Raw genomic sequence first — 11,948 nt, 5'->3', positions numbered from 1 at the left:
TGTCAAAGTGTGTCAGCTTCGCCATTTCAGAACCTCTGCTAAAATCATCCAGGTATTTGCAGCGACCGTCCAGTGCAGCCATGTATTTTTTGGCCACTAGCACACCTCATACAGCTAGTCAGTCTGTCACTGACTTTTTAAACCAACATATTTAATTATTTAATTGAGCTGTTGGTGAAATTTAACAAAATCGTGGAACGGCTGAGGTGCCCCCGAGGAGAAGTTTGAGAACTGAAGCGGTGTTCATCTAGCCATCCAACTAGATATCAGTAACTTTTTAGAAAACAGAAGAAATTATTACTAGTTTTTATCGTGTTACAATTAATTTGCACATGTTCTAATGTTAAATTGTGTTTTTTGTTCTAAGCCAAAGTACACTTGTTACCCAGATAAACAGCTTTAAACAAGCCTAAGGCTTTTGCACAGTACTGTATATAAATCTTAATCCATTTTTTAATTCAGTGGGGTCTAAAAAGGTCAGAAGGCAAGATAAAGGAGGTGTATCAGCTGATACCTAAGTAAGTTTTATTGTCAGCTTAAGATTGATGATGCATGAGTCATACACTGAGCTGAGATAACATTCTTGCAGGTCATTGTGCAAATGAAAAATAGAATATACATACTAATAGCACATATTATTTTAAGATGTTAAAGCTCCTAAAATAGGACATGTGTGTCGAAATTACATCAACAGGAAATAGTGTGCAGATGTAAAGTTAGCAGAGCATGAAATGCCAAAGCTCAAGATGACTTTTGAAACAGGCGTGTTTCTGAATATTACATAAGTAAGACTGACTTAAAAATAGTGTTAAAAAACATAAATATGCAACTAACAATTCACAGATTCATACAGGGCTCTTATTTAAGTTTCATTGTTATTCTTCAGATTTGGTATCCAATTAGTTATCACCTTTAATCCAACACATTAATTGAACTCAGCACATGGAAGTGTATCACCATTTCCCAAGCGACACTGCCTGAGGCTGTGTACACCGAGAGCACATCTGGCCTTGCCTGAATACCATTGATTGTTCCAGAGACATCTGGCAGATGTTTTCGGACATGGAAAACCAAATCAACCTTTAAATGGCTTCTTTCTACATTAGTAATGCTAACCAAGACTATTCCATAACATTTGCATGTCTGTGGACCCCCCGCCCCCCATACTTTTTGTACATTCTTGTGCTCCTTGCATATTTTGCTGCTGCTATGTCCGTTTGAACATAACCATGCATCCTGTGAGGATGTGGGAACTTTCATCTGACTGCTAGTTGTTTCTAGAGCAGTGTTTCTCAACCTGGTCCTCGAGCACCCCCAGACAGTCTATGTTTTTGCTCCCTTCCAGCTCCCTTTAGAGCGTAAAAATGTAGACTGTCTGGCAGGTAGCTTGGAGGGAGGAAAAAAGTAGACTGGCTGGAGATCCCAATGACCAGGTTGAGAATCATTGTTGTAGGATCTTCTATTCCTGCTTTGTGATTGGAAATGTGATTGTGTGTTCAATTCAATTTATTTATATATAGCGCCTTTTACAACAAAGTTGTCCCAAGGCTATTTACATGGATGGATGTTGTGATACATTACAACATAAATAGAGAACAGGCAAAAGGAAGGAAAGAAATGAAAGAAAGCTAGATGTTCATCAATGAGTCCGTTATCCACATTGGCCTGTGTAGGGTGGCCAAAGTCCATCACTAAGTCTGTTCTGCATGCTGGCCTGTGTAGGGTGGCACTGAAGGCTGCACCCATGATGATACTGTTTATATGTCCCATTTGCAATGTCACCCCTCCATGAGACTGAACCGGGTCTCCATCTCAGATGGTGCCCACCCTGGGCACCACCCGCACGTGTGGGAAGGTAGAGAGCATGGATGGTCAGAACATGCGTTGACACATAGATGTACAAGAAAAATGGATAAAAATGGCATGTACAGTAGCACCAGCAGCCATAGTTATGGTGTGTTAAGTTGCAGGTAAGCTAAACTGAAGTTAAAGGTCTTCACTCGAGGTTTGAGGCCGAATCAGCATTCCGAACATAGGCTGGTAAACCATTCCGCAATATAGGGGCCTGTTGCAGAATTAGCTAAAGTGATAATAGATGTGGTGTCGTAAGGCATAACTAAAATGTATTTTTGGGTGTCGTTGGCATAGGAGTGACAATTAACGTTATGTTTGATCATTATGTTTCCTAATGAGAGCATGTAGAGAGAAAACAATAAAGGACCAAGCATGGATCCCTGTGGTACTCCATATTTGACCGGTGACATTAACGACAGAATGCAAGTATCTCATACTTGAACATATTGATAACGATTAATCAAATACGATTTAAACAACTTCAACACCGTTCCAAACAACCCACCTCAAACACAAATCTTTGTAATTCGATAGAATGATCAACCATTTCAAAAACTGCGCTAAAGTCCAGAAGCATTAGCACAGGCTCGCTGTCGGCATCAGTTGCCATTGTTGTCATTTGTGACTTCAGTCAAGGCAGATTTAGTGCTGTCCCCTGGGCGGAAGCCTGACTAGAAACAATCCAGTATGTGTGTGAACTTTTGACAAAAATGATAAATAAAAAAAAATGATGATGTTAGAGATAGGTCTGTAATTGCTGAGCTCCTGTGGATGAAAATTTGGCTTCTTCAGTAGTGGCCTGATTACTGCTACTTTAAGTTGGTCAGGAACGTCAGCTGATAACAGGGACACGTTCATTATGGCAGTTACAGGTCGTGCCAGAACTCCGAGGAATTCTTTAAGAAGCTTAGTGGGGACTGGGTCCAGCGGACAAGTGGTTGGTTTGATCGTAATTTTAATTGTTTTTAGCTCTTGTTCATTAATCAATTCAAAAACATTAAGTGTATGTTCACATTCCATTTGCATTGAAGCTAAGTGTGAGCCATTTGAACATGTTTGAAGCCTAATGTTTGTAATTTTGTGATTAAAGAAATTAATAAAATATTGGCTACTGAAATTACTTGGGAGCAGAGGTTCAGCGTTATTTGTTAGATAAGATATTGTTTTAAAAAGGTATTATTTCTATTGCAATCAATAAGGTTAGAATAATAGGCTGAACGTGCCCTACAAAGGGCTTGCTTGTATTGTTGCAGGCTATCAGACCATGCCAGCTTGAATGCTTCTAAGCCTGTGTATTTCCATTTGGGATCCAATCTGCAGCTCTCCTGTTTGTAAGAATGTGTGTGATCATTAAACCATGGGGAGTGTGCAGTGGTTTGTACTACTTTATTTTTCAATGGAGCTGTTTCATCTAAAATCTGACTAACCACTGACTTCATTGACAAGACATGAAGTCCACAATACTTACTGCATTAATAATAATAATAATAATAATAAATCGTAATAAATCATAGGGAATTTGTATAATTTAATAATAATCACTACTTTTATTGATCCCTGTGGGTAAATTGTTTTTACGCCTCCCTCAACTTGCTTTTTGTACAGTAATCTGTGGATGAAGGGTTGCCACCTGTTGGGGCACCTAATTCAGGGGATGTGTCCTAATAATTTTCTTTGCCATAGACGAAGAGGGTGGCTCAATGACGAAGGTGATTAGAAAATGGTCAGAGGAGGACTAATTCAATGGACAGACAGATACACAATGAGCACAAACTCTGTGAGTAATAATCAAGTCATAAAATCATGTATATTGAAGTCTCCAAGTATTATAATATTCTCTAAGTTGATATCTATGTCAGAGAGAAGTTCCCTGAATTCTTTCTGAAACAAAGTATATGATCCCGGTGGTCTGTAGACTATAAGAATATAGATGGGCGGGTCGGACACCATGTGAGTTAGCATTGCTTCAAATGTTGTAAAATCTTTGATAATCTTGGGTTCAATTTTTATTAGAGTTAAAAATAGCTGCCAGGCCGCCTCCATGCCCAGAGCCACTTGGTTTCTGTACAAAACTCAACCCATCAGGTGGGGCTTCAACAAGAGGTACAGTGTCTGTGGGTCTGAGTCAGGTTTCAGTTAAAAAACACAGGTCTGCACTAGTGTCCAGCACCATATCATTAACAAGAAGTGATTTACTTACTAAAGACCGAACGTTCAATAGTCAGCATTTTATGGTGGGCTTATGGTGTGGCTCATTCAATCTTATTAATGGGATTGATATTAAGTTAATTGCACAGGAGCCCTCAGTGGAACGTTTAGGTCTAATTTTTGGTCTAATAATACTTACAAAATTCTTTCCATGCTCACTCAACTCCTCTTCTAAATAGCCACAAGGTTTAGGAGATGCCATATGATGGGGCACCTGGGTCAAGGCCGAACATGATCTAAAGATGGGGGAATAAACAGTCTTTCGATTTAAGATCGCAAGGCTGAGGCCTGGGTGGTCCTCACAATCAGGCAGGTAACTTACTAGCCATGTTTTGGGATAACATAAATGATACTCCGCAGTTACGATGAAGACCGTCCCATTTCTAAAAACCAGGCCATACCCAAAAAAGATTTAAGGAGAGTAACCTATTATAGGTTATATCCCTTCTATAGAGAACTGGTAAGAGACCAGAGACAATTAGAGTGACATTTTGTTTTAGAAATGAAGCTCCTCTTTAATACCTCGGATTGTCGGGACTTTATATAATTAGTTTCAGCGTGAACAACTAAGGTGGAGACTTCATTGCTGGAGGAGTCCAACTTTTCGATGTTGGAAACTCGGGTCCAGGGAGGCATGTTACATAAACCGCTGCTTTCCGATTGTTAGAATGACATTTCAACCAATCGAATCTCCGATCACGAGTACCTTTTTCGCTTCAGCAGATGTTCTGCTGAGAGCAAAGAATCTGTTGCTAAGCGCAAAAGCTGACTGGCGTGCAGGAGCTGGTGTTCAGTGCTGGTGGAGTGGAAGCGAAACAATATTTTATAGCTAAAGCCCATTTTATGGCTCTGTGGCTTATCGTACATTGTTACAGTTGGTATCAGGGGAAGTTTCTCTACCCAAGATCAGATGAGAGGTTTCCCTCCATGGGAAGGGACACAATGCACAAAAAAAGGTCACAAGTATAGATTGGAGGATGCAAATACTGATATGAAAAAGTGTATTTATTGTGCTTCCATCAGGAGCACATTTAGTAGGAAGCATCTGCACGACATCAATGCATCCTGCACACAGGCTCCAAGTAATTTTATCTATTTATAAACTGTATGTCTTTTTGAAACTTACCATATCCCGATTTTACTAGAAAATACACATTTTGAATTATGTTAGGCATTTCTGATCGACATTCATTATGAAGCTGATGCATCTTAATTCATAAAAATGAAAACTATTTTATAGCATTAGTCACTAAAACAAATAACACTACTTTGCAATTTAAGCTGGAATCATTATAAAACAGTATCGGAAAACATTTATAGATAAAATACCAAGTAAAAATTTCAAAGTTCAAAATTTGCTTGAATTATAACGCTGATATAAGGAGAAAATCATTAAGAATCATCATCGCATTTTGTCAAAATAGAAGAATCAAAAACTTGACGTCTTATTCATTTTCATTAAGTAGGTGACACAAATCTGTCACCTCCTTAGCAACACGTTCCAGAACCATGCGTTTATCAGCTACCTGAAGCATGGCCTTCAGGCTCGTCCAGAAGACTTGCTGCTTACGCTCGTCCTTGTGCCATTCCATGTAGGTCTGCTGTCTCAGAAGGGTCCTCAGCTTCAGAAACTTCTTAGGGAGGGAGTCTGCAGGTATGGGTTCCAGCAGGATGAAGACCAGGGAGTCTTGTTGGATGCTCAGAGCCCGATGCTGAGCGAAGAACAACTCATAATTGCACCATTCGCTCTGCACAAAGTTCTGGGAGAGCACAAACAATGTTTTGTAGCTATCTTCCACGCAGTTGATGATGTTGTCGATGATCCAGTCACCAGGAACAAAGTCACGTTCATGGATGCAGAGGTTAAAATTCGCTGCTTCCAGGTTCGGTACCAATTGGGTGTCCACCCACTCAGAGTCTTTCTGACTATAGGAGATGAAGGCGTGGTACTTGAAGTCAGCTGCTCTCAACCTGTTGACTTCCTGGTAGCCCCTGCGTTTCACCCTTAGCCATACCCACAGCATCTGGAGGTACCAGGCACCATCAAAAGTGTAGAATGCATATCCCAAAACCCAGGTTACGATTACAATTATTACTATAGAAATAACTGCTTGAATCCATGGGGTGCAAGTCACCCAGCCAGGATGATAGTTTTCTAATGCCATGCCAGCAAGATCGTGTGGAGAGGAGCAGGTGTAATCAGAAGGCCAGTCAGTTAACAGAGTTTTATTAAAGCTGGTCACAAACCAGGCTATATCACAATTGCAGCCAAAGGGGTTTCTTCCAGCTCTCAGTCTCTTCAGTCTTGGCAGTCCTTCAACAGTCTTTTGAGTCAAGGTGTTGATGTTGTTCTGGTCAATGTGCAGTTCCTCCAGATCAGGCAGTGATAGGTCAGAAGGCAGGCTACTAATGCTGTTGGAGCTCAAGAAGAGATGTCTTAGACTAGACAGCTGGGAGACGGCAGCTTGTGTCAGGGCTGTAATGCCTGTGTGTGACAGGTTAACGGTTTCCACATAAGGGGAAAGGTAATCGAAGGCCGCATTGCCCAGAGTGTTATCACTCAGAGACAGTTCAGTAAGATGAGGGGGCCACAAGCTCATTCCCATCAGACTGAGTGAGTTGGTGCTCAAGTCAAGTTTGTTCAAATTCTTCATCTCATAAGTGCGATTGGAGATGAACTGGAGGTCTGCAAACTTGTTGTTTCTTACATAAAGTTCTTTTAAAGCTGGAAAAACATTACTAAGAGAACAGGATGGCCACCATAGTCCTCGCTCCTTCAGGAGATTGTCTGACAAATCAAGGACTTGGAGTGATGGAAGAGCTGAAATAAGATTGCATGGAAGTATGCTCATTCCAGTGCCAGAGAACTTCACATAGTTCAAGTAGGGAAAAAGAGTTACATTGACATTGATCGAAGGGAAATTATATTGATAATGGTGTATAGTCTGAAATACTATGATTCTGATATTTCCTGGTTTATTATATCCTGGAATATTAGGAATCTGGATACCTTCCGGTGTATCTTGGGCAAAGGTTATGTTATAAAATGATAATATTTTAATTGGAGACTGGATAATGTTGAGCACTAAACTGGTCATAACTGTACTGTTGAACCAGGTGTTATAAAAGAAAAGGCTTTTAAGATGCCCCAAACCTCTAAAACCTGCAAAGATGCCATTGGAGACATTACAAATATCAGGAACGAACTTTATCAGAGTCAAACTCTCCGCATTAGTTTTGTTCAGATCTTGCAGGATATTTTCAAATATCTCTGGGTTTTCACAGAATGTCATGTGAAGTGCCAACTCTTGTAGCGTTGTTAGCTGAGCAATGGATCCATGTTCGTACAATTTCATCTCAGTTCCACTGCTGAGTTTCAGACTCTGGAGAGGGATTGCGTGGAGTGAAGCAAAGTCAGTCAAATTTATCGATCTTGCTTGAGGACTTCCAAGTGCAAGAAATACAAGGTTTAAAAGACTCGTGTAGGATTTTCCTAAGTAATAAGATCCATACAGGTTTTCTGATACGTCAAGAACTCGAAGATCAGGCAGACTCAGCTCTGGAATGGTTCTCAGAGCATTGAAGGAAATGTTAAGGAGTTGCAGTTTAATATTTCCTAGGAAAGCAGATGGGGAGATGTGTAACAGGCCATTGTGTGTGATCTTCAGAATACAGAGGTCTGGCAGACCCTCCAGGTCCTTCTCATGTAAACTGGAAATGTTGTTGTGAGACAAGTCCAGCTCCTGAATGGTTCTTGGCAACTTACTTGGAACTTTACTAAGGTGTTTGTAAGAGAGGTCCATGCTAGTGGCCCTGGAAACCATGCATGTAATCGGTCCCGTTTGTTGCTGAAGATGTTTTGCCTCAGCTATGAATAGCAACAGGCAGGATAACAGGTATGACCAAACAGAGGTGTCCATCCTAGAACAAGAAGTACAGTACAATGGTTAACAACCTGTAAGTACAACAGCCCATTTCTAATCTACAATTGTGCTGAATTCCTTCTTTCCTTACAAACATCTATCCTCCTACAGTACCATTCATATACCATATCATACATATATATAGTTAGTTGCATCTTCTCTTCACACTTTTGTGACAGGAGACCCGGGAGCGATCCAGGTGCCGAGGGAAGCAGGCAGTTTTATGAGAACCAGGGCAAACAGAAGCAGAATCGAGAGGCAAAAGTGTGGTCGAGCTCATGAAGCGGAAGATCAGGTAAAGCCAGGGAAGTCAGTCCTACACAGGAGATGTTGGACAGGGGACAACATGGGGATCTGGGGGAAACAGAAGCGGACAGCAACACAGCAGGCAGGTCAGATCAGGGCTACATGGGAGACAAGCGGGAAACAGTCATTATGCCAGAACTCGGCGTGAGGTGGCACAGGCTCTTAAAGGGGCCAGCGCCAGGCGCATTCAATTCACTGAGCGAGCCGGCATTCTCACGAGGGGGGTGTGACACATACCGATATTTTCAGTCCAGATTAAGGTAGAATTAAGGACGGACTGTTTAAAAATAGGGCATGCTCACTATTTTATCTGAATACTTTCTGTTTGGAGTAAATGTAGAGAGCATGTATAGAGACGACATAAATTAACTGCAATGACTGCAGTAAATTAAATAGGAATTTTCCAGAAACCCTTTACCATCAAGTGCCACCATTTTCCAAAACTGAAATCTTAACAAAATCTGAAGAAGTACTAGGTGCCGTGTTTCGCTATATCAGGAAGGCTCAAATGCAACCTCCACTCAACATGGCACACAAGCTCAAATGTCAGGAACGGGCACAGAAACGTCTAAAGCTGATTTTACAAAGGTTTTGTGGACAGATGAGATGACAGTGTCTCTAAATGGACCAGGTGGATGGGCCAGTAGACGGGCACCTTCTTCAGGTGGCAACAAGGTGGTAAAGGAGCGACAGTGAGGGCTGCAGTTATCAGTGATGAATTTGCAGTACTTTAGCAACTTTGTGCAAAAATTCACTCCAAGATCTACTGCCAATCTTTAGAAGACACCTTCTTTAAACATTGGTATAAGAAGTCGGCAGCTTTCAAAAACTTAACGATATTAATGCATCAAAGCATTCCATAAATAGGCTGGCTTAGAAAGACTTGATTGGTGATGCAATGATGACCTGACTCCCTTCACCACCTGACTTAACCCCCATTGGGAAATACTGGGCCTTACTGAATTGTGAGATTTACCAAGATGGCAAATAGTACAATTCTCAGAGCAGCATCTGGGAAGGCTGTCCTAGTCGCTTAATATAGGATGTGATCAAATCAAAAACTTGATTGGTTAAATTGGTATTAAGGCCCATGACGGTCATTGGTCAGAAAGGTGACTATACAGGACATTAAACTTGGTGAAGTGGACTGTATATAATGGCCAGTAGTTTCTGATTTTTATTCAGAGTGAATAACTAAAGCTTATTTAAATGATTACTTCCCTAAATTATGAAATGATCGAAATCCACTTATTTTCCTATTGCCTTACATTTCTACACACTGTTTATTGTTTTCCTTATATTACTGCTTGCAACAGGCTAATGTAACATTTTCTCCTTAAATAAATTTACTTTGAGCAACAAAGAAAAATAATTAGATTCTATCGCTGTCTAAGTTTTCCTGAAAATTATCATCCGGAATTCCACTTGCTGTCATGACCAGCGCGTCCAGTCCTCGTGTGTGCCACGCCCCCCGATCATCCACGTGTGCTTTCCCGATTGTGCCCAGCTGTTTTTTTATCAGTCTGTGTATTTACTCCGCGTTCAGTCCGCGTTTAGTCCGCATTCCCAGACCTGTCATTGATATTCGTCGCTGTCTCCCCTGTGCGTCCGAATAAACCCTCGTATCCCGCATTCTCGCCTGCCTGCCTCATCCTTCCCCGCTTCCCACCTGCTCGGTTACCCCTGGACGGGGCACTTGCCTAGTAAGTTTAAAAATAAACACTTTGATTTCAGCCAATGGTTTCTTTTTAAAATTTTGCTTTATGTGCATTATAATATGAACTCGATTCACTATGTATTAAAAAGACTCTTTATTGAGTATCTTATTCAGTGAGCCTTTCTTTAGTCACAAGTTTCTACATATAACTGTCACCTTAATAATTTTCCATTGCTTATTACAATGCTGTTGTCACTATACAACAGCAGCATGACATTTTCTATTAATATGTCTCTCACAGGGCGGCATGGTAGTGCAGTGGTTAGCACTGTTGCCTCACACCTCTGGGTTCCAGTTTATTCATGTTCTATAATACATACTGTGTTTGAAAACTTGTCAGCATTACGATTTCAGGACAGATCAACCACTCTCTTAGCAACATTACGGGTTTTTGGTTGCGGGTGTTAAATTCGCTACTGCTATTAACACTAATGGCACATTAGCGCAAATGAAGGATTGCGGAAAGCGAAGTACGTCTTGCTTGGCGGTTAAGAGTTTTACGTTCATTGGTGTGAGAAACTGCGGTTCTAGTGCTAAACCACTAACGAAAAGACTACAAAAGCTGCGCCGGTTAAAATAGAAGCGCCCCGCCAGGTTTTAAATCATAACTTTCTGTTTTGGCTGTCGGTCCGGGTCCGTATGGGACAGCTTCTTGGTCCGGATCGCGGTCTGCCTGTTGGTAACCTCCGGTATAAGGGGAGGGTTTCGCGTTGATTATTTTATTTTTGAAAGTTAAGTAACAGAGACCTGTAAACCCATATTTGCTATACATTTGTCTTTTTAACTTGGTTTATTCAGAATAAACCATTCAGTAGGCAGGAGACTGAGTCCTCATCTTCTGTTCTATAAACACACACAACGCAGAAAATATTTAGCCATGTGTCAGCCCAGGGTGTTAGACACCCGGGCTACATCAGTAAATTTACTGTAGTTTTATGATACACTTTAACATTTCTTTGGTAAATTGCCAGAAGCCGAAAAAAGTTCTACACTGAACTCTGCAGCTGTTAATGCTTAGGTATCTGAAGGTAGTGTCCCTCACACAAGCTTGCACACAAAACCATACTTCATTTTTCAGTCTTTATACGGGGAGATAAACATTATACCTCAAACGTGCGTTTTGATTGCATTCTTCGCATTTACGTTTTATGCGTTTTAGATAATTAATATCTCAATCTTTCAAAATATGGCACTTAGCAAAATGACTATGCTTCCAAAAATAATACCTGAAGGAAAAAAATCGTGTATTAACAGGAAGCACCACACAGATGGACCAAACTGAGCATTAACTATGCAAATAAAAAAATGACATGTAATGTGTAACCATCATTTTAAACACGGGGAAAGTTCTCTCACCTGTCACAGAATTTCTCTGATAAATGTATTACATTACCTAAACGAAAATGGAGTACAACAAAATGGTAATGCGAAACTATGGTAACCTGTAACAAATCACAACCTTTAAACCCAGTGATACTTCACCATTTAAGACGCTAGAGCTCGGCTGTGAAGCCGCCATACCCTTATTTTACATGAACTTCAGCGCATCTGCTGATTAACTTGACTTGAAGGAATGATTGATTTGTCAATGTCGAAACTGCCAGTTAAGTTTTACTTAGCCTTTATTTTATGTTATTTTGGTCCGCCGTAATCTTTTTATTGTGGTGATGTAGTGTGCAGATGCAGGATTTCAGATATACAAATTCCGATTGAATTCTATGTACTCTATACATTCATTTTACATAAAAGAAACCGTAAAATATTAACACTCACATGTCATGATCACGTAGTTTGACCTGCCTGTTTTACGTTTATTTGTTATAGTATTTATTTTAAAAATATAGTTTTTCTTCCGTGGCTCCAGGTTGTTGTGCTCTCGATGGTGAGCTGCACTCCCTGCTTCCCTGGACCCAAACGAAGGCATCGTCCTCTGCGTGTTT

General features: G+C 40.6%; 1 protein-coding gene across 2 annotated transcripts; it reads right to left on the bottom strand.

Moving 5' to 3' along the window:
- Positions 1–5,049: 5,049 nt before the first annotated feature.
- LOC125751493 (toll-like receptor 2) lies at positions 5,050–11,948 on the bottom strand. 2 transcript variants are annotated; one of them, XM_049030357.1, is made up of 2 exons: positions 11,782–11,948; positions 5,050–7,983 (listed from the first exon to the last, which is right to left on the bottom strand). In XM_049030357.1, coding segments are annotated over exons 1-2 (2,478 nt in total). In that variant the 5' UTR covers positions 11,784–11,948; the 3' UTR covers positions 5,050–5,507. The 2 variants fall into 2 exon arrangements, with proteins under 2 accessions (XP_048886314.1, XP_048886321.1); XM_049030364.1 differs by lacking the exon at positions 11,782–11,948 and adding an exon at positions 11,365–11,748.

The sequence above is a fragment of the Brienomyrus brachyistius genome, chromosome 1 (genome assembly GCF_023856365.1).
Source record: "Brienomyrus brachyistius isolate T26 chromosome 1, BBRACH_0.4, whole genome shotgun sequence".
NCBI classification, from domain to species: Eukaryota; Metazoa; Chordata; class Actinopteri; order Osteoglossiformes; family Mormyridae; genus Brienomyrus; species Brienomyrus brachyistius.
This window is presented reverse-complemented; position numbering and strand designations above follow the sequence as displayed.